At 41.4% G+C, this 26125-nt stretch overlaps 1 protein-coding gene across 2 annotated transcripts in view; it reads right to left on the reverse strand.

Moving 5' to 3' along the window:
* WAPL (WAPL cohesin release factor) overlaps nt 1-26125 on the reverse strand; it is a 103085-nt gene that overhangs the window by 71927 nt on the left and 5033 nt on the right. For both annotated transcript variants that reach the window (XM_066348119.1, XM_066348118.1), the window contains exon 3: nt 922-1962. In XM_066348119.1, the coding sequence (XP_066204216.1) occupies nt 922-1962 (1041 nt within the window). The remainder of the gene's footprint in view (nt 1-921; nt 1963-26125) is intronic.

Consider the following 26125-nt stretch of genomic DNA (forward strand, 5'->3'; position numbering starts at 1 on the left):
CAGGAGAGGCGCCCATCTGCTTCTCCACCCCTCCCCCTCTCCTTCCTCTGTCTCTCTCTTCCCCTCCCGCAGCGAGGCTCCATTGGAGCAAAGATGGCCCAGGCGCTGGGGATGGCTCCTTGGCCTCTGCTCCAGGCGCTGGAGTGGCTCTGGTCACGACAGAGCGACGCCCTGGAGGGGCAGCGCATCGCCCCTGGTGGGCGTGCCGGGTGGATCCCAGTCAGGCGCATGCGGGAGTCTGTCTGTCTCTCCCCATTTCCAGCTTCGGAAAAATACAAAAAAAAAAAGATGCCTGTTAGGCCCTGACCGGTTGGCTCAGTGGTAGAGCATTGGCCCAGTTTGTGGAAGTCCCGGGTCCAATTCCCAGCCGGGGCACACAAGAGAAGCACCCATCTGCTTCTCCACCCCTCCCCCTCTCCTTCCTCTCTCTCTCTCTCTCTCTCTTCTCCTCTCGTGGCCAAGGCTCCATTAGAGCAAAGTTGGGTGCTGAGGACGGCTCCATGGCCTCCACCTCAGGTGCTAGAATGGCTCCAGCCGCAGGGGAGCGATACCCCAAATGGGCAGAGCATCGCCCCCTGGTGGGCATGCCAGGTGGATCCCGGTCAGGCACATGCGGGAGTCTGCCTAACTGCTTCCCCACTTCTAACTTTGGGGGGAATACACATATACACTTTAAAATTCTCAAATGCTAATAGTAAATTAAAAAACAAATGAAAAAAACTCCACAATCAAAAGTTGGCTCCTTACAATGTAAAATTTGATTAACATTTAAAAAGTTGTACCTTTGGATAAGGCAATCTGTAGTTCTAAACAGTACTTCTATTAAAATTAAACATAAGTTAAAACTGAGTAGGAGGAAACTAAGCAGCTGCTGACTTAGACCTGAAAAGCATTCATCACAATTTTTTAAAGAAGTCTTACCTGCATTATTAGTACTAGACTGACTGTCCTGGGAATTATCATTGCTTTCTAGAGGAGGCTGCAAGGATGATGGAGCTGTTTTAGTTCTTTTTTTGCTTGTCTTGCTTTCCACTTGACAGTCATCATCTTCATCATCATCACTTTCACTGAGATCGTCAAAGCCAAAATACTTAATTTTATAATTAGAACTCCCAGAACCTCCTTCATCACCTCCTGTCTCATCATGATCTTCAAAACCAAAAAATTCAAGTTTAACATCCTTTTTGGATTTAGTATTACTAGGTCGAAATCTAGTAGTGGTCTTTGAAGTTGCAATATCTGCCTTTTTTCTTAGACGGCCAGCTTCTCCCAAATCGGCAGGAGTTGATGCAGTGAACTCATCCATGCTGCGTTCCATAGTATCCTGTATGGTGACATTACAGACTGACAAGCAAGATGGATGTAAAACAGTGTAATCTCTAGTCCGTCCAACTGTCCCTCTAAAACTGGTCCCACAACTTACACTGCTTTTCTTTGCCTGATTCAGGCCATCTTTACTTGATTCACTGTTTGCTTTGGCTAAGGCCTGACTGGTGCCGTCTAACAGCTTATCAAAATTCGATGTTCCTTGTGAGGATTTTGCTTTATTGACTCTACAGTACGTCCTACAGTTGGTTGGCCTAAGAACACTTTGTACGATGTCCTCCTCAATACCTTCGTTTAGATTTTCCAACGGATTTTTAAAATCCTCATCCTTCATCTCCAAAGGAGGGTCACTATCCAAATTTAAGATACAATCTTCTGATCTGACATCTTCAAAATCATTATCCCATTCATACAAACCAGTTCTTGCAGTTCCCTTAATCAGAGGTATTTCTGATGGAGAGTCCGATCTTTTTCCAAGCTGAGAGTTCCAAGTATCATTTGTTTCCTTGATTTCATCCACTTTGTATCCAGAAGCCACTACAGTCTCTGCATTGGGTTTCTTAGTACTGTCTTCAGCATTTTTGTGAATATGGTAACTATTCTTTTCATAATCATCACTAAAATTCTCCATTTTATCTACAAAAATTAAAAATTAAGTCAGAATTAAAAATGAGTGACATCAAAGTAAAAGTCAATAAACAAATAGCACACAAACAAATAACAAGGATAGTTGTAATGCATAGCATAGAATCAATGAATCTTGATGACTGCAATTATTTTAAATAGTGAAATCAATGCTTATATATTTCACATTTCCCCTTCCACCTTTTTAGGATGTATATATAATTCTCACGTCTTCTACAGACCTCTCACTAGGCATCCCTTAAAATTGTTACTAAAACCAATTCAGTAATGCTAAGCAATTAGATCAATTCAAAATAACATATAAATGACTCAGCCAAACCTCAGAGGTATAATGGTTTTTCAAATAAAAATGCTTAAATTAAAACATATTTAAGTAGAATAAAGTCAGTGTAACACAATAAATAAAAACATTCTAGCATCTGTATTTCTGTAAGGTAGGACTGTCCATTTGTCATGCCAGCTCTGTCTAGAAACCTGTTTCCAGCTTTACCTTTCTTTAGCCATTTCTGCTTTCCATTCTTTAAATCTTAAGTCCTAGGACTTCAATAACTTTCTTTTTAAAAGCCTGAGTTAATTGCCTATTTATGCATATCAGCCAGGAGTAAATCTTAATCTGTCTATTCATTTTGTAGTTGAGGAATTCATTTTTGTTGTCTTTAATTTTTATCATCAGAGACATTTTTGTTAACCTTTCTATATATGAGATGAATATACGATTCAAACTGGTATTATGATTAATTCTTCTAGCACTCATTGGTAGAAAAACACTAGCAAATATTTATGCCAAAAAATAAAAAAAAATTTTAAATGTGCACCTTAATTTGTTAATGCTACTCCAATGGATTTAACTACAATTTAACTTGTTAAGATTTATATTTACTAGCCTTGGAATGCATCTAATTTATAGGTATATTTGTTTTATTCTCAGGAACTTCCCAGCTGAAGACAAGGAACTATAGTTTTCATAATCTCAGAAGTACCAACCACTAAGCGCAAAACACTAAAAACCAAAAATAATAAACTATGATATCTGATACTTTAAAAGGCATATAAGCAAAGTCGAGTCTAAAATCAAGTATGAAGAAACGATACCACTGCTTTTATACAAGTGGAAAGAGCACTAGTAGCTGAGTCTGGAAACTAGTATCACCCCGGTTAAACTAGTTCTTTAGAGCTTACGCAAGAGCCCAAACTTTGGGAGTTTTCGTGAAGTCTTCAATTTTCTCACCTGTTCAAAAACTACTAACCCAGACTCCTTTACTTTGTTACTAAAGAAATTTTTTATGAATAAATGCCTATGGAAATGCTTAGTATAACACAAAGGTCTATGAAATGTCACTTAACATGATACTACATCATATTTATAACTGTATAGCATTCCATTGTCTTAATGTCACAAAGTAAAAGCTACACTAACAAAATGAAAAATAATTTACAGGAAATCTATAATGGCTGAGATCAAGCTGAGAATCAAATCAGTGATTTGGAATATAAGGAAGCAAAAACACCTAATCAGAACATCAAAATAAAAAAAGAATAAAAAAAATGAGGACAATATAACGAGCCTTTGGGACTTCAAGCGTGTAAACATGGGGGTGCAGGAAGAAGAAGAGAACAAGAAATTGAAAACCTATTTGAAAAAAAATAATGACTAAGACTACCCTAATCTGGTGAAGGAAATAGATACAAGTCCAGGAAGCAGAGAGTTCCAAACAGGATAAACCCAAAGAGGCCCACACCAAGACACAACATCATAATTAAAATGCAAAAGGTTAAAGACAAAGAGAGAATCTTATAAGTGGCGGGGGGGGGGGGGGGGGGGGGGGGGGCGCGGGGGCAGTTAGTTACCTACAAGAAAGCACCCATAAGACTGTCAGCTGATTTCTCAACAGAAACTTTGCAGGCCAAGCAGTGGCAAAAAATATTCAAAATGATAAAAAGCAAGGACCTACTACTAAGATTACTCTACCTAGCGAAGCTGTCATTTAGAATCAAAGGACAGATAAAGAGCTTCCCAGACAAGGAAAAACTAAAGGAGTTAATCACCAACAAACCTGTATTATATGAAATGTTAAAGGGTTTTGAAGATGAAATAAGGAAAAAGAAAAAGATAGAAAATATAAACAATAAATGACAATAAATACATATCAACAACTGAATCTAAAAAAAAAAAAAAAACAAAATCAATGAACAAGCAGAACAGAAACAGAACATTTTGACAGTTGTCAGATGGGAGAGCAGTTGGGGAGAGATGCATGAAACAGGTGAAGGGATTAAGAAGTACAAATGGGGCCCTGGCCGGTTGGCTCAGCGGTAGAGCGTCGGCCTAGCGTGCGGAGGACCCGGGTTCGATTCCCGGCCAGGGCACATAGGAGAAGCGCCCATTTGCTTCTCCACCCCTCCGCCGTGCTTTCCTCTCTGTCTCTCTCTTCCCCTCCCGCAGCCAGGGCTCCATTGGAGCAAAGATGGCCCGGGCGCTGGGGATGGCTCTGTGGCCTCTGCCTCAGGTGCTAGAGTGGCTCTGGTCGCAACATGGCGACGCCCAGGATGGGCAGAGCATCGCCCCCTGGTGGGCAGAGCGTCGCCCCATGGTGGGCGTGCCGGGTGGATCCTGGTCGGGCGCATGCGGGAGTCTGTCTGACTGTCTCTGTTTCCAGCTTCAGAAAAATGAAAAAAAAAAAAAAAAGAAGTACAAACGGGTGGTTACAGAAAAAGCAAGGGGATGTAAAGTGCAGCATTGAAAATTCAGTCAATAATATTCTCATAACAATGTACAGTGTCAAGTTATGCAAGGTCTGCCTGACCAGATGGTGGCACAGTGAGTGGATGGAGCGACTGACTGGGACGTGGAGAACCCAAGTTCAAGACCACGAGGTCGCGCCTGCTTGAGCATGGGCTCACTAGCTGGAGCATGGGATCATAGACATGACCCCATGGTCACTGGTTTGAGCAGGGGGTCACTCGCTCTGCTGTGGCCCCCAGGTCAGAGCACACGTGAGAAAACAGTCAATGAACAAGCAATCAATGAACAACTGAGATGCCACAAGGAGGAGCTGATGCTTTTCTGACTGTCCCTATCTGTCTCTCTCTGTCTCTATCAAAAAAAAAAAAAAAAAAAAAAAAAAGTTATGCAAGGTCTAAATCACTTGACACTAATGTTTGTTAACTGTAATTGAAAAATAAAAGATTAAAAGAACTGATGAGCAAGAACATTAAAGATCAATTAAAACTGTCCAACAAAAAGAGTGAACTCCCTTGTTACAAAAGAAATATCTGATAAAATAGAAACTTGATTAAAATTAATAACTTCTTATTAAGAGAAATGCAAATCAAAACTGCAATGAGATACCACCTCACACCTGTTAGATTAGCTATTATTAACAAGACAGGAGAGGCAAATGTTGGAGAGGCTGTGGAGAAAAAGGAACCCTCATTCACTGTTGGTGGGACTGTAAAGTAGTACAACCATTATGGAAGAAAGTATGGTGGTTCCTCAAAAAACTGAAAATAGAACTACCTTATGGCCCAGCAATCCCTCTACTGGGTATATACCCCCAAAACTCAGAAACACTGACACGTAAAGACACATGCAGCCCCATGTTTATTGCAGTATTGTTCACAGTGGCCAGGACATGGAAACACCCAAAAAGCCCCTCAATAGATGACTGGATAAAGAAGATGTGGCACATATACACTATGGAATACTACTCAGCCATAAGAAATGATGACATCGGATCATTTACAGCAAAATGGTGGGATCCTGATAACATTATACGAAGTGAAATAAGTAAATCAGAAAAAACCAGGAACTGCATTATTCCATTCGTAGGTGGGACATAAAAGTGAGACTAAGAGACATTGATAAGAGTGTGGTGGTTACGGGGGGGAGGGAGGAGAGGGAGAAGGAAAGGGGGAAGGGGAGGGGCACAAAGAAAACTAGATAGACGGCCTAGCGTGCGGAGGACCCGGGTTCGATTCCCGGCCAGGGCACACAGGAGAAGCGCCCATTTGCTTCTCCACCCCTCCGCCGCGCTTTCCTCTCTGTCTCTCTCTTCCCCTCCCGCAGCCAAGGCTCCATTGGAGCAAAGATGGCCCGGGCACTGGGGATAGCTCCTTGGCCTCTGCCTCAGGCGCTAGAGTGGCTCTGGTCGCAACATGGCGACGCCCAGGATGGGCAGAGCATCGCCCCCTAGTGGGCAGAGCATCGCCCTGGTGGGCGTGCCGGGTGGATCCCGGTCGGGCGCATGCGGGAGTCTGTCTGACTGTCTCTCCCTGTTTCCAGCTTCAGAAAAATGAAAAAAAAATAATAATAATAATAATAAAAATAAAATAAAATTTAAAAAAAAAAGAAAACTAGATAGAAGATGACAGAGGACAATCTGACTTTGGGTGATGGGTATGCAACATAATTGAACGACAAGATAACCTGGACATATTATCTTTGAATATATGTATCCTGATTTATTGATGTCGCCCCATTAAAAAAATAAAATCATTAAAAAAAAAAAGAAATTTAGGCCCTGGCTGGTTGGCTCAGCGGTAGAGCGTTGGCCTGGCGTGCGGGGGACCTGGGTTCGATTCCCGGCCAGGGCACATAGGAGAAGCGCCCATTTGCTTCTCCCGGCCAGGGCACATAGGAGAAGCGCCCATTTGCTTCTCCACCCCCACCCCCTCCTTCCTCTCTGTCTCTCTCTTCCCCTCCCGCAGCAGAGGCTCCATTGGAGCAAAGATGGCCTGGGCGCTGGGGATGGCTCCTTGGCCTCTGCCCCAGGCACTAGAGTGGCTCTGGTCGCGGCAGAGCGACGCCCCGGAGGGGCAGAGCATCGCCCCTGGTGGGCGTGCCGGGTGGATCCTAAGTTCCTAAGCTTGTATCCACAATTCCAATATTCAAAAAGTTCTGAAAACTGAGTTTTCTCATAATCCACTGTGAAGCAAAACCTGATCACTATCTCTCCTAAGTGAGGCTATTGGGTATTTTCTTTTTATGAAGAAACACTGTCTTTGAGTGTTAATGTAAAATATATAGTGTCTATATTTCAAAAATAATCCTAAATTCTAAGACAAATCTGGCACCAAAGTTTTCAGATAAGGAAATATGAGCCTGTATACCATTCTCACAGACATAAGTTACTGGTTGATGGTCATCACACATTTAAGTGGTGTTTGCCTGAAAAATAAAGCAACTTAAAAATAAAATTAAAAAAATAAACACTGGAAACAACCCCAAAGCCTGACATTAACAAGGAACTGGTTAAGGAATTCATAGCACATATAGAAGTTTACAAATCATGCAGCAATATTTTAAATAAAAATTAAGGGAGGCCAGAAAAAACTTCTATGTACTGACAGAAAATTATCCCCAAGGTACATTAAGTGAAAGAGCAAAGTACAAAACAGCATGATATCATTTTCGTAAATTTAAATACACACACAAAGGCCCTAGCCAGTTGGCTCACTGGTAGAGTGTTAGCCCAGCTTATGGAAGTCATGGGTTCAATATCCAGTCAAGGCACACAGAAGAAGAGACCATCTGCTTCTCTACCCCCTTTGCTCCCCCTTTTCTCCCCCCCCCCCCCAAGGCATGGCTCAATTGCTTTGATGCATTGGCCCAGCACGGAGATTGGCTCCAAGGGGCCTCTGCCTCAGGTGCTAAAAATAGCTCGGTTGACAGCATGGCCCAAGATGGGAAGACCATCACCCCAGATGGGAGTTGCCAGAAGGATCCCGGTCAGGACACATGCGGGAAGCTGTCTATCTCCCCTCCTCTCACTTGGAAAAGAAAATACATACATATACACACATACACACATACATACATACATACAAATAAAGATGTACAAATCCTAAAATAAAAACTTAAAACCCCAAAATAAACATTTTTCTACTTTTCAGTTGGCAAAGTTGGCTAATAGGAGGATGATGAAAAAAAAAGTCACACCAAAAAAAAAAAAAAAAAGTCACACCGGTAGTGGGAAATTTGGCAATATCATTTGAAAATTTAAATATATGCCCTTTCATTCCCTTTCTAGAAACATCTCCTATACTGAGACATGATGCTTAAAAACAGAAGTAGAAAAATCAATGTAGCATTTATTTGTAATATCAAAAGACTAAAAACAGCCAAAATATCTCTAAGACTAGTTTCAAGTACCTTCATACAATGGAAAAACATGAAGCTGCTAAAAAAAGAACAAGGTAGATCTAAAAATATAGGGAAGTGCACATCTTTAAAGATCTTTCCTTAAGTATTTTTAAAGGCACAGTACTATATATATAGCATGCATCAGACACACAGCTCCCATTTGTGTGATATGTGTGATGATACAAAGATGTGATGCTTATGCATATTAAAGACTATGGAAAGCTATACAAGAAATTATTTGTGATCCTGGCCAGCTGGCTCAGTGGTAAAGCATCAGCCTGGCGTGTGCATGAGCCAGGTTCAATTCCCAGTCAGGGCACACAGGAGAAGCACCCATCTGCTTCTCCAACTCTCCCTCTCTTGCTTCTCACTCTTTCCTCTCATCTCCTGCAGCCATGGCTGGATTAGAGCAAGTTGGCCCCATGCGCTGAGGGTGGTTCCCTGACCTCTGCCTCAGGCACTAAAAAATGGCTCCAGTTGCAGTGGAGCAATGCCCCAGAGTGGCAGAGCATCGCCCCTAGTGGGCTGGCCAGGTGGATCCAGGTCAGTCCCAGGGCAGGCAGGAGTCTGTCTTTGCTTCCCTTCCTCTCATTAAAATTAAAAATAAAAAAAATTTATTTGCTTCTGTGAAAAGGAGCTGATTCTTTTCACAGTCAACAAGGATAGGTGGCTCTTAACCAGAGGCATCTAAAAAGCCACAGGAAAAACTGTGTCACATCTTCTTCAGTGGATCAATTGTACTCAAAAAGTTGAAAGGTAAAAAGTACTTTAAAAAATCTTACATAGTTCAACGGTAATTTAAAACATTTTAATATTTTATAGAGCATACCTATCAGCACAAATTTTACATTTAATTTTAAAAGACAAAAAATAAACATAAAACTTCAAGAATGCTACTCAACTGGGCACACTACACAGCAGTTCAAGTTAACTCAACCTCCCCCTCATCCCACATCCACATAGCCTGTTGAGAGCCTTACTGTCAACTGCCACAGCCCACCCGCTCCAGTGGCCTCCTGCTCAAGCTGGCCATCTCTACTCACCAATAGAACAGGAAACACACCCCATACCCCAGCAACTCCTCAACCAGTGGGCCTCCCTTCTAGGTGGCAATTAACTCGTTAATAAAATAGGTACATGGACCCCACAGACCCCTAGTTATACTAACACCTTCCAAAGTATATATATAAACACAATTAGGGTTGTGGAGTTTTTTTTAGATGATTTCTTTTTAGAGAGAGAAAAAAGGGGAGAGGGAAAGAGGGTGGGGGGGATGGAGGGGGGGAATGAGAGAAGAGAGGGGAGGGAAGTGGATAGAGGAGGAGGGAGGTAGAGAGGCAAAGGGGAAGTAGAGAGGGAAGGAGGAGGTAAAGGGGAGAGGGAGAGGGGAGGGGGAAAGGAGAGGGGGAGGAGAAAGGGGGGAGGGAGAAAGGGGAGGGGGGAGAAAGGGGGAGGGAGAAAGGGGAGGGGGAGGAGAAAGGGGGAGGGAGAAGGGGGAGGGGGAGGAGAAAGGGGGAGGGAGAAAGGGGAGGGGGAGGGAGGGAGAGGGGGAGGGAGAGGGAGAGAGGGGAAAGGAGAGGAAGGGAGAGAGAGGGAGAAGGAAAGGGAGCGATGGCAGGGAAAGGGGAGGGAGAGAGGAATAGAGAGGGGAAGGGAGAGGGAGGAGAGGAGAGAGGAGGAGGGAGAGGGGAAGGAGGAGAGAATGGAGGAGGGAAAAGCAGGAAGCATCAACTCGTATTTGCTTCTCATATGTGTTTTGACCAGGCAAGCCCAGGATTTCGAACTTGTGATCTCAGCATTCCAGGTGGATGCTACCACAGTCAGTCAAAAACACAATTAGGTTTTAAGGAAATTCATTTCTAAATCCTCAACTTTGAATGTAGGTACTCTGGTCCAAAACTAACTCACTGGTAACTAATCCTCTCACAATGTGAATAATGGTCTATCACTCACTCATCTCTAATATTACTATGGTACATTGCTCAAACTCTGGAGCATAATCTATAAAAAAATTATATAAAATATTATTGGCTTCTATGCTTAGTAACTGAGTAACTTTAAAGTTGAGGTACGCCTGACCAGGCGGTGGCGCAGTGGATAGAGCATCGGACTGGGATGTGGAGGACCCAGGTTCAAGACTCCGAGCTCACCAGCTTGAGCGTGGGCTCATCTGGTTTGAGCAAAGCTCACCACCTTGGACCCAAGGTCTCTGGCTTGAGCAAGGGGGTTACTCGGTCTGCTGTAGCCACCCCTCCCATCAGGCACATATGAGAACAGTCAAGGAACAACTAAGGAACCACAACAAAGAATTGATGTTTCTCATCTCTCTCCCTTCCTGTCTGTCTGTCCCTATCTGTCCCTCTCTCTCTGCCACAAAAAAAATAAAAAAAATAAAATAAAAAAGTAAAGTTGAGGCAACAAATCTTTTGCATATCAGGTGTTTCCCAATTACTGCTTTCAAAATAGAAACTGGTATAACACAACTCGGTCCATTATTTTTATCAATATGGTTTCTCAGTATTTACATATACTAAAAAATAACAGATAAATGTCAAGAACTTTTTTTTTTTTTAGCAAGAGAGACAGACAGGAAGGGAGAGAGATGAGAAGCATCAACTCGGCACCTTAGTTGTTCACTGACTGCTTTCTTGTATGTGCCTTGACCAGGGGCTCCAGCTGAGCCAGTGACTCCTTGTTCAAGCGAATGATCGTGGGCTTCAAGAGAGCAACCTTTGGGCTCAAGCCAGTAACCTTGGGGTCATGTCTATGATCCCACGCTCAGGCCAGCGATCCAGGACTCAAGTCAGTGAGCCTGTGCTCAAGCTGGCAACTTTGAGGTTTTGAACCTGAATCCTCAGGGTCCCAGGCTGACACTCTATGTACTGCACCACCACCTGGTCAGGCACCAAAGACTCTTCTTACTCTAGCAATGATATTCATCTATATATGCATGAATTAATTGAAAAAACTCCACCTATGTCATTAAGAGGTACATTTCCAATAAATTTGCCTTAAAATGTATAACATTCATACTTGATCAATTATGCACTGGTAATTGTTGCCCAAACAATCTAGAAGAATTTTTAAACACTTAGAACGTTATAATTAAAGTTTAATTTCTTAAAAGTTTATGAATTTAGGCCCTAAGCAATTGGCTCAGTGGTAGAATGTTGGCCCGGCATGCGGATGTCCTGGGTTTGTCACTTGGTCAGGTAACACAGGAGAAGTGCCCATCTGCTTCTCCACCCTCCCCCTCTCCTTCCTCTCTGTCTCTCTCTTCCCCTCCTGCAGCCAAGGCTCCATTGCAGCAAAGTTGGCCAGGGCGCTGGGGATGGCTCCATGGCCTCTGCCTCAGGCGCTAGACTGGCTCTGGTCACAACAGAGCGACGCCCAGATGGACAGAGCATCGCCCCTGGTGGGCGTGCCGGGTGGATCCCGGTCGGGTGCATGCGGGAGTCTGTCTGACTGCCTCCCCGTTTCCAGCTTCAGGGAAAAAAGAAAAAAAAAAAGGCCTGATCTGTGGTGGCACAGTGGATAAAGCGTCAACCTGGAAATGCTGAGGTCGCTGGTTCGAAACCCTGGGCTTGCCTGGTCAAGGCACATATGGGAGTTGATGCTTCCAGCTCCTCCCCCCTTCTCTCTCTCTGTCTCTCCTCTCTCTCTGTCTTTCCCTCTCCTCTCTAAAATGAATAAATAAGAAAAAAAAAAAAAGCTTAAAAAAGAAAAAAAAAGTTTATGAATTTATTTGCATATTTTGTACAAAAAAATTATGAAAAGAATGAGCATTAAAAGACTAAACAAATATATACATTACAGTAAAATTCCAAAAAGGAAGTGGAACAGAAATATAATTTCCAAAAGGAAAAGGGGTATTTCATTTTCTAAGGTGAGAGGAGGGGAGATAGTGAGGCAGACTCCCACGTGTCCCGACCAGGATCCACCTGGCAACCCCATGTGGGGCAGATGCTCGTGTACTGAGCTATTTTTAAGTGTCTGAGGCTGATGAGCAGGGACTAATTGAGCTATACTCAGTGCCCGGGGCCTCATTCAAACCAGTTGAGCCACTGGCTATGGGAGAGGAAAAGAGAGAGAAGGGGTAGAGAAAGAAGAAGAGAAGCAGAGGGTTGATTCTCCTGTGCCCTGTCTAGGAATCAGCTCCAGGATATCCATAAACCAGGTCGACACTCTACCTACTGAGCCACTGGTCAGGGCCAGGGTATTATTTTTATTAATGCATGAAAGTCAACAACAAATATTTATGGCATTTGCAGTCAAGAGTATAATAAGAGAGAATAGAAGTAATCTGGGGGTTGCAGGAGGGGACAAATGGGAGACCTTCTGGAGTGGCTGGCAAAATTCTATTTCTTAGAATGGGTGGTGGTCACAAGAATGCTGCTCTTACCAATCATTAAGCTAAATATATATTTTATATATTATCATATATGGTGTGGTTTTCTCTGTTTTATTTTACAATAAAAAAGATTAAAAGAAATCACTATGATACTTAAATCACGTTAGTTTTATTTTAAAATGTCAGTATTTACAGGAAATTATATCATTATTTGACAGAAAATTTTAACCGTTGCAAGCATTTAAGATCATGACCACCAATCCCATACCTTGGTACTTACCAAAGAAAAATGAGAACATGTCTACACAAAAACCTAAATGTGAGAAGAATCAGAAAACCTAAACAGACCGATTACAACAAATGAGATTGAAACAGTTATCAAAAAAATCCCAACAAACAAAAGCCCTGGGCGAGATGGCTTCACAGGCGAATTCTACAAAATATTCCAAGAAAAACTAACTCCTATCCTTCTTAAGCTATTTCAAAAAATCCAAGAGGAGGGAAGACTTCCAAGCTCCTTTTATGAGGCGAGCATAATCCTCATTCCAAAACCAGGCAAAAACAATACAAAGAAAGAAAACTATAAGCCAATATCCCTGATGAATCTAGATGCTAAAATTCTCAACAAAATATTAGCAAACCAGATCCAGCAATACATGAAAAAAATCATATATCATGATCAAGTGGGATTTATTCTGGGGAGGCAAAGCTGGTACAATATTCGCAAATCAATCAATGTGATTCATCGTATAAACAAAAGGAAGGAGAAAAATAACATAATATCAATAGATGCAGAAAAAGCATTTGATAAAATCCAGCACCCATTCATGATCAAAACTCTCAGCAAAGTGGGAATACAGGGAACATACCTCAACATGATAAAGGCCATCTATGACAAACCCACAGCCAACATCATACTCAATGGATAAAAATTAAAAGCAATCCCCTTAAGATCAGGAACAAGGCAGGGGTGCCCCTTTTCACCACTCTAATTCAACATCGTTCTGGAAGTCCTAGCCACAGCAATCAGACAAGAAAAAGAAATAAAAGGCACCCGAATTGGAAAAGAAGAAGTAAAACTATCATTATTTGCAGATGATATAATATTGTATATAGAAAACCCTAAAGTCTCAGTCAAAAAACTACTAGACCTGATAAATGAATTCAGCAAGGTGGCAGGATATAAAATCAATACTCAGAAATCAGAGGCATTTTTATACACTAATAATGAACAGTCAGAAAGAAAAATCAAGGAACCAATCCCCTTTACTATTGCAACCAAAAAAATAAAGTACCTAGGAATAATTCTAACCAAGGAGATTAAAGACTTGTACTCAGAAAATTATAAAACATTGATAAAAGAAATCAGGGAAGATACGAATAAGTGGAGGCATATACCATGTTCATGGTTAGGAAGAATAAACATCATTAAAATGTCTATATTACCCAAAGCAATTTATAAATTCAATGCAATTCCTATTAAAATACCAAGGCATACTTCAAAGATATAGAACAAATATTCCAAAAATTTATATGAAACCAAAAAAAGAACACGAATAGCCTCAGGAATCTTGAAAAAGAAGAATAAAGTGGGTATCACACTTCTCGATATCAAGTTATATTACAAGGCTATTGTACTCAAAACAGCTTGGTACTGGCATAAGAACAGGCATATAGATCAATGGAGCAGAACAGAGAACCCAGAAATAAACCCACACCTTTATGCACAATTGGTATTTGACAAAGGAGGTAAGAGCATACAATGGAGTAAAGACAGCCTCGTTAACAAAATGGTGTTGGGAAAATTGGATGCTACCTGCAAAAAAAAAATGAAACTAGACAGACCACCAACTTATACCATTCACAAAAATAAATTCAAAATGGATAAAAGACTTGAATGTAAGTCGTAAAACCATAATCATCTTGGAATAAAACACAGGTAGTAAGCTCTCTGACCTCTCTCGCAGCAATATATTTGCCGATTTATCTCCCTGGGCAAGTGATATAAAGGACAGAATGAACAAATGGGAGTATATCAAACTAAAAAGCTTTTGCACAGCAAAAGACAATAGGAACAAAATAAAAAGACAAACCACACAATGGCAGAACATATTTGACAAATATGTCTGATGAGGGGTTAATAACCAACATTTATAAAGAACTTGTAAAACTCAACACCAGAAAGATAAACAATCCAATCAAAAAATGGGTAGAAGAAATGAATAGACACTTCTCCAAAGAGGACACACAGATGGCCAATAGGCATATGAAAAAATGCTCAACATCACTAATCACTAGAGAAATGCAAATTAAAACCACAATGAGATATCACCTCACACCTGTCAGAATGGCGCTCATCAACAAAACAACACAGAATAAGTGCTGGCGACGACGTGGAGAAAAGGGAACCCTCCTGCACTGCTGGTGGGAATGCAGACTGGTGCAGCCACTGTGGAGAACAGTATGGAGATTCCTCAAAAAATTAAAAATGGAACTGCTTTTTGACACAGCCATCCCACTTTTAGGAATATATCTTAAGAACACCAAATCACTGATTCAGAAGAAGAAATGCACCCCCATGTTTACTGCATTGTTTACAATAGCCAAGATCTGGAAACAGCCCAAGTGTCCTTCAGTGGACGAGTGGATTAAAAAGCAGTGGTATATATACACAATGGAATACTATGTGGTCTTGAAAAAGGAAATCTTACCTTTTGCTTCCTCACGGATGGAGCTGGAAACTATTATGCTAAGTGAAATAAGATAGGCAGAGAAAGAAAAATATTATATGACCTCACTCATTTGAGGAATCTAATGAACAAAGTGAACTGAGGAACAGAACAGAGACAGAGGTGGGATCAAAGGGACCAGAGGGACAGTGGTCAGAGGAAAAGTAGAAGAGAAGATGAGATCAGAGAAGAGAAAGAGATTAGTGAAATTATATATATATTATATATATATATATATAAAAATAACACAGCATTATAGAGAGCAGCAAAGCAAATCCTGGAGGGAAGGGGGGAAGGCATTGGGAGGTTGTGAGCAACAGGGACACCGAGGGGAACACGGGGCAGGGGGGGAGGGGGCAGATATTCAGTGGGACACTTGAATCTATGCAAACACAATAAATTAAAATCAATAAAACTTTAAAAAAATAAAAACCTAAATGTGTGGTCCTGGCCAGTTGGCTCAATTGGTAGAGCGTCAGCCATCTCTGGGTTCCATTCCCAGTCAGGGCACACAGGAGAAGACCAATCTGCTTCTCTGCCCCTCCCCTTCTCACTTTTCTCTTCTCCTGCAGCCATAGCTGGATTGCAGCAAGTTGGCCCCAGGCCCTGAGGATGGTTCAGTGGCCTCAAGAAGAGCTCAGTTGCTGAGCAATGCCCCAGATGGGCGGAGCACCACCACCTAGTAGGCTACCCGGAGTCCCAGTCTGGGTGCATGCAAGAGTCTGTCTGTGTCTGCCTCTCTCACTGAATAGTAATTTTTTTAAAAAAACCTAAACGTGAATGTTCACAGCAGCTTCATTCATAATTGCCAAAAACTGAAAAACAATGCAAATGTCCTTCAACTAATGAATGGATTATATACAATGTGCTACTACTTGGCAATAAAAAGCAATGAACTACTTATGCCACAACATGGAGTATTCTTAAAAAGCATACTAAATTTTAAAAAGCCAGATTGTTAAGACTACATACCACATGTTCCCATGTGTATGACATTTTGGAAAAGACGAAAACGAAACTACAGGGACAGAAAACAGATCAGTGGATGCCAGGGGCTGGAGACAAGAGAAAGGACTGACCACAGACCGACTTTTGAGGTAATGGAAAATTCTATTATTCTAGCTCTTGATAGTGATTACATAACTGTATACATTTCCATAGAACTTTACTGTTTGGTGTTTGTTTTTTAGACAGTACACCAGATAGCTTCCACCTGTCCTAGATCCACTCTCCACACTAATCTCAGCCCTAGGAGGCTGACCTGTATCAAAGTTTCCTTACCCTCAGGTATCCACTGGGTTCAACCCAAGGGGAGCCCCAGAAGAACAAAGGAAGGAGTTAGGTTCAGGTATGTAACTCCTCCAGTGCTTTCCTTATGAGGCCCTTCAACAGAAGGTGGCTTCCTCTATATGGCTCAGATGATCCTTTGTACCTGTGAAAACGGGTGATAACAGCTTCACTGCAGCTGAGCAAGGCCAGGGCACCATCCCCCAGTGCTTTCACTAACACTCCTCCCACATCTTTGTAAGTAACCCCTTTATAAATAAACCTTCCTGGTATTAGACTAATTGGGGCATAATATCTGTTTCCATTTAGGACTTTGATAAAATCAAAATGCAAACTTTAAAAACTTATTGGAGAAGGTGGAGAATGTATGAAGTGGGGATGGTTTTCAAAAACTGTTCAGATGATTTATGAACAAAGGTTTGAAAACTACTTGAGTATTGGCCCTGGCCGGTTGGCTCAGCGGTAGAGCGTCGGCCTGGCGTGCAGGGGACCCGGGTTCGATTCCCGGCCAGGGCACACAGGAGAAGCGTCCATTTGCTTCTCCACCCCCCCCTCCTTCCTCTCTGTCTCTCTCTTCCCCTCCCGTAGCCGAGGCTCCATTGGAGCAAAGATGGCCCGGGCGCTGGGGATGGCTCCTTGGCCTCTGCCCCAGGCGCTAGAGTGGCTCTGGTCGCGGTAGAGCGACACCCCGGAGGGGCAGAGGAGCATCGCCCCCTGGTAGGCAGAGCATCACCCCTGGTGGGCGTGCCGGGTGGATCCCGGTCGGGCGCATGCGGGAGTCTGTCTGACTGTCTCTCCCCGTTTCCAACTTCAGAAAAATAAAAAAATTTAAAAAAGTTAAAAAAGAAAACTACTTGAGGAAAATATAGTTCTAAAGCCACCATGGCTCTCATCCATTTCTGAGTCATGATCCAAAATGTAAACACATCCTGTCATCTACCTTCTCCTGTATATAATACTAAAAATGTTATCTGTACTTCTTTCCCACCTACCACCCACCCCTGAAGTCTAGAGCAGTGGTCCCCAACTTTTTTTGGGCCACGGACCGGTTTAATGTCAGAAAATATTTTCACGACCGGCCTTTAGGGTGGGTCGGATAAATGTATAACATGACCAAGAAAAGCGTCAAGAATGAGTCTTAAGACAGATGTAACAGAGGGAATCTGGTCATTTTTAAAAAATAAAACATCGTTCAGACTTAAATATAAATAAAACGGAAATAATTTAAGCTATTTATTCTTTCTCTGTGGACCAGTACCAAATGGCCCACAGACTGGTACCGGTCCGTAGCCCGGGGCTTGGGGACCACTGGTCTAGAGTATCATCAGCAGACTCATATACACCTTGTCCTAGCTGAAACCTAAGAATGCCTCTTTTCTTCCGTAGCCCCAGAGTATCTCAAAGTAGGATGGTTTGGGCTCACTGGTATGCTGGTTCTCCAGAGCCTCCCTATAGAACTATTATTCTGCCCCTCTTATAAAAAGCTCATGCTTTTGAGGCTTGTGCCACCTATCCAGTTAACCTCTAACCTTCCCTATACCTGTCATCTAACAACCTCATATTCTTCATTTATTTAAGGATTTTACACAAGAATTATAATTTACCTCTACATGCCAGTTTTGCTATCACCCTGAATTCTAGCAAATCCCAACCTCCCTGACCTCCCAGTTCTTTAACTTCCTATCAAGTCTTCTACATTCCATCTCAGCCACCATGTCTCAATTTCATCAGGAAGTTGCCATGTCCTAAAAGGCTTCTCTTCTTAAGTATTAAAATCAAAGAACCCACTTTTAAATTATAACCTACCAACTATCTAACTTGCTTGTTCCAGTAATCCCACTCTTGACTTTTACTTAATATGTCTCTCCGTATACTGACCCTTCTTCTCTCCTTTCTCTTACCCACCAGATTTGTTCAACTACTGAGCATTTTGTTTTGTTTTTAAAGATTTTACTTATTGATTTTACGGGGGACGGGGGTGAGTGAGAAATATCGAATGATAGTTGCTTCATTTTAGTTGTTCATTGCTTGCTTGCTGTATGTGCCTTGACTGAGCAAGCCTAGGGTTTCGAACCCGTGACCCAAGCTTTCCAGGTAGACACTCTATCCACTGCTCCACCACAGATCAGGCCAATTTACTGAACATTTTATATCCTACAATCTTTCACTTTAATCATTCTCTGGTCAATACCTTACATTCTCTTTCCTCTATACCTATTCATTCCATATCTTGTCAGATGAAATGCCAATTCAGGATAATTCTAATTATCCTATCCAATATTCTATATTCTTTGTAGGTTCTGGATAATAGGACCTACTGGGGCAGGGGGCACCTTCATTCATACAATGGGTAGATTAGTGACCATGAGTTTTTAGTGACAAACTTCAACTAAGGCCCCAATAATGTCCAGAAATCCTCTCTAGACAGCTCCTTCCACTTTCTACAGCAGGCGTCCCCAAACTACAGCCCCCGGGCCACATGCGGCTCCCTGAGGCCATTTATCCAGCCCCTCGCCGCACTTCCAGAAGGGATACCTCTTTCATTGGTGGTCAGTGAGAGGAGCACTGTATGTGGTGGCCCTCCAACAGTCTGAGGGACAGTGAACTGGCCCCCTTGTAAAAAGTTTGGGGACTCCTGTTCTATAGCATGTTTGAACCCTTTGCCTCTCCCCTTGAGCCCCCATCATATTACTCCTGCCCTACTTTCTCCCTTTCAGAGACAACTTCTGCAACTGTACGGGAGAAAATAAAATGCTTCTATCCAAAAGCCGTCTATCTTCTATTCTTCCACTCAGCCCCTCCTGTCCAGGAAATGCAGCATCCCTTCTCCTAGACCTCCTGCCCCATATGCATTGGATCCTATGCTTCAAGGCTCTCTCATGCCATCAAACCTTCCAGAACACCTCATCTATCTCTAGCTGCCCTTTTAATTCTCCCTTCCCAGCATATTTAACAAGTCATGCATACTTGTTACCCCTATTTCCTCACTGTGTACTCACTACTCAGCGACAACTCCAATCCAGTAAGGAAATGCCAATGCCTGCTCTGCAGTCTTCTCCATGACTGACTTTGCAGCAGCGTTCCAATTCAGTTGATTCCTCATGAAACACCTTTCTGCTGGCCTCCATAAAATATCACTTGCTTGATTTTCCTTCAGGTGCTGTAGTTGCTCCTATTCAATTTTGTTCTTGTTTTCCTTCTTCTTCTCTCCATCTATTAAGTATTGCAAGTTCTTCATAGCTCAGTATTTTTTCCTCACACTCTCCTTAATAACTACATCTAATCCTATATTTTCAAGTAACATTATATGCTTAATCTCAAATGTATTACCATCTCCAACCAAGATTCTTATCTAAGTTCCACACCAGCAGATCCTACTGCCTCTTGAATATATCACAAATATCTCAAATCCAATGTGCCAAGAACTGATAAACTTGACTACAATACACCCTCCTGTGACATCCCTTTGTAAGCTCAATTGCTCACAGCAAATAATTAGGAATCATTTTTTAATGTTTTTTTTTTCTTTTTGCAAGTGAAAGGAGGGGAGACAGAGAGACTCCCGCATGAGCCCCAACAGGGATCCACTCAGCAACTCCACCTGGGGCCAATACTCTGCCCACCTGGGGCCATACTCGCAACCAAGCTATTTTTAGTAACTGAAGCAGAAGCTCCATGGAGCCATCCTCCAGCACCCGGGCCCATGCACTTGAACCAAATGAGCCATGGCTGCAGGAAGAGGGGAGAGAGGAAGAGAAGAGAGGGACAAGGGATGGGAGGGGAGGAGAATGAGATGGTCGCTTCTCCTGTGTGTCCTGACCAGGAATCGAACCAGGAATCGAACCAGGGACATCTACATGCTGGGCCAGTGCTCTACCACTGAGCCAACCAACCAGGGCCAGGAATCATTTTTGATGTCTCCTTCTTCCTCCCAGTCTATGTAACCAAGCTAACACTTTTATCCTTTCTTAGTGTACCAGTAAGTCTCAAGTGAGATGTCAGCCTTGCCCCCATCCCTCCCTCAAACCAGATACATGAGCCTATTACACACAATTACAGCACCCTCTATTTTTCCCTGATTTTCAGCACATGTGTAATTCTTTATTCAATCTCTGCCTTGCCCACTAGAATGAAATAAGCAAAATCTTGTTCATGGACATACACCCAACACTCAGAACATGAAGGACTCTAAAAGAGCTGGATGGTTGGAAGGAAGGCCTGCCCCATACCTTCTGATGAACAAAGGCATCTTCCTCTACCATCAGGGCCCTGAAAGGCCCTGCTACCTAAAGAGTCAGTGGATAGACCAGGAAGATTTATGATGTGTCATCTGGCTCTAAATTCCAATATGGAATACATATGAAAAGCATCAAGTACTTTACAAAAATGTGTTGTCAGCTGCACTTTTGTTATTGCTCAAGCCTTAAGAATGATCCTTTCACTAAGAAAATCTTTTACAAGAAATTAAAGTTCTACTTTAAAACAAAATAAATTTAGGCCTGAACTGTGGTGGCACAGTGGATAAAGCACTGACCTGGTATGCTGAGGTCGCTGGTTCGAAACCCTGGGCTTGCTTGGTCAAGGCACATATGGGAGTTGATGCTTCTTGCTCGGCCCCTCCCCCTTCTTTCTCCCTCTCCCTCCCTCCCTCTCTCTCTCTTTCCTTCTCTCTCCCCCTCTAATGAATGGTCTTAAAATTTTTTTTAATAAATGAATTTAATTAAAATTAGTGTCCTTGTCAGAATTTACACGCTATACACAGCACTAAAAATTAAAAAGTAGAAGATACCTATTACCTGTAAAAATAAGGTCAGTTTTATTCATTGAAGTAGTTTGACCATCATTCTTATTACTTTTAAAAGTTACTTATTACTTTTAAAAGTTACTTAGAGGCAGAAGGGAATCCATAATTTGTCGTCAAAATAGTTCTTTCCAACATAAGACAATACTGATCATAGATTATATAGGGACAGTCTATTATTTTTAAAATAAATCTTCATCTGGCCAGGCAGTGGCACAGTGGATAGAGCCTCTGACTGGGACGTGGAGGACCCAGGTTCAAAACCCCGAAGTCGTCGGCTTGAACGTGGGCTCATCCCACTAGAGCACAGGTTCACCAGCTTGAGTGTGGGATTATAGACATGACCCCATGGTTGCTGGCTTCAGCCCAAAGGTTGCTGACTTGAGCAAGGGGTCATTCACTCTGCTATAGCCCCCTGACCCATCAAGGCACATATGAGAAAGCAACTGATGAACAACCAAGGTGCTGCAATGAAGAATCAATGCTTCTCATTTCTCTCCCTTCCTGTCTGTCTGTCCCTCTCTCTGTCAAAAAAATAAAAATCTTCAAATATGATAAAAGTAAATTTATTCGCATCAGAACACAGCAGCACCATATGAAGAAACACTCTGGATGTTTCTCAGTTATTTCACTTAATAGTGCCAGGTTATTCAGCCTCTCTGAACTGTGCTTTACCATCCATAAAATGGGAGAAAAGTCTGCCTTACACAGTTGTGATTAAGGATACACAAAGGGCCTGACCAGGCAGTGGCGCAGTGGATAGAGCGTCGGACTGGGATATGGAGGACCCAGGTTTGAGACCCCGAGGTCGCCAGCTTGAGTGCAGGCTCATATGGTTTGAGCAAAACTCACCAGCTTGGACCCAAGGTCGCTGGCTCGAGCAAGGGGTTACTCGATCTGCTGTAGCCCCACGGTCAGGGCACGTATGACAAAGCAATCAATGAACAACTAAGGTGTCACAACGAAAAACTGATGATTGATGCTTCTCATCTCTCTCCATTCCTGTCTGTCTGTCCCTATCTATCCCTCTCTCTGACTGTCTCTGTAAAAAAAATAATAATTAAAAAAAATTTTAAAAAAGGATACACAAAGGGCTCAGCATAAGGTAGGAACTGAATAAATAGGTATCTTACCCACTTCTTTATTTTTAAACTTTATTACAGAGTACATTCAATATTAATTTGTATTTGTTTCAGGTGTACAGCACAGTGGTCAATCATATACTTCACAAAGTTCTCCCCCAGTATTTCCAATACCCTCCTGACACCATATACTGACTATATTCCCTGCGCTGTACTTTAGATCCCTGTGGACTATTTTGCAACTACCAATTCGTACTTCTTAATCCCTTCACCTTTCACCTAATCCCTCAATCCCCAACCCCTCTAGCAACTATTAGTCTGTGTTCTCTGTATCTATGAGTCTGTTTCAATTGTTTGCTCATAAATTTTGCTCTTTCCATGCCATTGATAAGTGAAATCATATTGTACTTGTCTTTCTCTGACTTATTTCACTTACCATAATAGCCTCTAATTCCATCCATGCTGTTGCAAATAATTCTTTTTTATGACTGAGTCTTACCTATTTATCTTAAAAGAAGAGTTTTAGGTATAACAAGTATTTTTTATACAACAAATACATTCAATATCTAAATTAAAACAAGTAACTTGCTGATACTGTACTTTCAGAATTCTTCAATAATCCTCATTAATCACCTGTCTTTTATCCAATGAGCAGAGGACAATCTCATCTCAGGTCACAAGTTCCTGGCCTACTTTAAGTTTTCAGGAATAGAATAATCATTTGCCTTTCTGAAAATCATCCTCCGTTCTAAATCAAAGTTCTTCCTGACAATATCATCCCTCTAACTTACACAAATATTCAGTACAGCTTTAAGCAAATGGAAAAAACTTTACTGGCCACAAAACCAGTCATGTAAATTAAGAGCCTATGCAGCAGTTATCTCAATATTTGGCAGGGTGTGTAGATTGAACCCCAGCTGGTTAGCAAGTAAAGTGTGCCAAGGAGAAATATGTCTTTGCACACTTCATTCTAGACTTCAGATTTAAAAACTTATAGCAGAAAGCACGGCAGAAAATGGAATACAGGCAAGAGAAGCTTTTTTTACCCTTAATGCCACATAGTCATAGATGCAACACTAAAGAATATTCCAAGATCTCTTAAAAGGGCAAACATTTCGCTCCTGTTAACAGTCATTTTTTAAATGGCACACCTGAGAACTCACTGGCTTTAAATAGCAACTGCAACTGAAGTATTTGCAAATAAAATGGGAAATCCTAAATCTGCTTTGAAATAATGCAAGGGGTAGAGAATGGGAGGTGGAAACAGTGAGTAAAATAGATGAAACGAGATTAACCATATGATGACAACCATTGAAGCTGATAAATTTTTGTTTTTTTAAATCAAGGGTCAGGACATTTTACCAACTCAGTTATTCCTTGCAGTTTCCATTCAGTTTGTAATCTTGCCTCTTGTTTCCTTACCCATCAAGCATCTATTTTGAAAATTCCAAACATTATATGTTTTATCATGACCTCATTGAGTTTCCTCTTCATATAAGCCACAATTTTTAAAAGTATTATCTAATATAAAATGTTTAAAACAAAGAATTTTAATAGTACCTAAAAGTTAACTACAAACTCCCCTACAGTGAAAGAGATCACTTGAAAATGTAATGCCAGGAGAAATAATAGAGTAAGTCTAAGCTCAGATAAGCCCTTTACACCGATATGATGTACAACAAGCCCCCCTTCCCTTACCTGCAGTTTCATTTTCCAGTTTCAACTGTCCAGTCAACCAGAATCCGAAATGATTAAGTAGAATATTACATGTATAAACAATTCATAAGTTTTATGTTGTCTGCCCTTCTGAGTAGCATGATGAAAATATCTCACCATTCTGCTCCAACCTGCCAGGAACTTGAATCACCCCTTTGTCCAGTATATCCACACTGGATATGCTACCCATCCATTAGTCATTTAGTAGCATTTTCAGTTATCAGATGACTGTCATGTATCACAGTGCTTGTTTCAAGTAAACCATACTTAACTGAAGTCATTCACATAACTTCTATTACAGTATATTATTATAATTGTTCTATTTTATTACTGTTAATCTCTTACTGTGCCTAATTTACAAATTAAACTTTATCACAGGTTATGTACATACAGTAGAGGAAAAAACACAGTATGTATAGGGTTCAGTACTATCTATGGTTTCAGGAATCCACTAGAGAGGTCTCAGAATGTATTTCCTGCAGATAAGGGGGGAGGGGTCTACTCTAATTACACACTGAAAAATGGTCTGAATGAGCAGGAACATTATACTGGAAGGATACTATGGAATTTAACTTGCACACTCTGAATAAGCTTGATAAAATTTCTCAAAGGTTCTTGAATAAAATGTCTGAACATGACCTGCAAAGGATTTCAGAGATTTCTGAGACCTAAGCAGGTATATCAAACTTTTATCTGAAGTCCAAAATTTTATCATTCTCAAAAGGATCTAATTCAAAACAGGTTAAGAACAACTTCAGATTTATAGATTCCTTTGATCAAAAACTTAGGTTTGGGTTTCTAAACTTATAAAATCAAAAGGCTTTCTAAATGAGAGTAAAAGCAATGACAATTTAACAAACATAATGCAAAAAAAGTTTAGACATGAGGAATCCAAATTTTAGAGGGGAGAAGCAAAGAGGAAAAAAGGTCATAACGTAATAAAATTATTCCCAGAACTTTAGCCAACTTGTAAACATAGAAACTTATAAATGTTTTTATAAGAACAACTTAGGATAAGACTACCAAGAGAATTAAAAGCACTCCCTCAAAGTTCCCTTCTTATCCTATAGAGGGCTGCCAGGGTTGCAGCAGCTCTGGGTGGCCAAAGGAGAGGAGGGTAAAAAAAAGGAAATACAGCTCTATACCCTTCCCACTAAGGGTGCCTTGTGAAGGAGAAAAGAAGAATGACAGAATGTTCGTGAATGTTTACTTGTCTGTATTTTAGTATATATATTCTCCTCACAAATCCATTAATAATGGAGTTTGAATTCCCAATCAGGCCATAGTATCAGCACCAAAAACTACAATTTAACTACATCAGCCTAGGAAACTAGTATCTCATTTCTACAAAATACTGCTTCCAATTCCCGCCAAACAACTTCAAATGGCAGTCTGGGCATATAGATTATAGACCTAACACCAGCAAAACTATATATATGGACTTGCCTTTAAATATTTCACTTCCAGTTCCTGTTCTCTCTCTACAGAAACTTTCATCCTCTTGATATCCTCTGCCTGTGGATACCCTATTCTACAAAAGATAGCTCTTGGGGAAACTTGTGTCTATGTTCCTTGACCAGTTTTACCACTTCCCCAACCTCACCTTCCTTCCTCCAGCCTACATGCCCCACAATGTGGATCAACTACCAGAGGACAGCAAGATTTGACAATTAGAACACTAGACAACTGAAGTGAAACAGCATTCCCTGAGCCTCAGCACCGTAGCTGCTCAACATGTTGAAAGTCAATAAATTAATCTCATCCCAATTCTGCCGCTAGCTGACCTTGGGACAGTCAACTTGACCTCTTTGAGACTGATCTATAAAATGAGAAGAGCTGAGTTAAAAGTGCATTTTGGCTCAATTATAATTCATTTTTAGGGCTAACCTGGGAAGCAGTTTTTATGCTCTGCTTTTAAATGAAAAGTTTACCTAACCTTAAGTTACGAACACACTTCAGGAAAAATATGAGCAAATCATAAGGAACAGTCAAATCAGAATTAACCAGGAGAATCAAGGGAATGACATTAACAGCTGGCTCATCCTC

This window comes from Saccopteryx leptura, chromosome 9 (assembly GCF_036850995.1).
Source record: "Saccopteryx leptura isolate mSacLep1 chromosome 9, mSacLep1_pri_phased_curated, whole genome shotgun sequence".
NCBI lineage: Eukaryota > Metazoa > Chordata > Mammalia > Chiroptera > Emballonuridae > Saccopteryx > Saccopteryx leptura.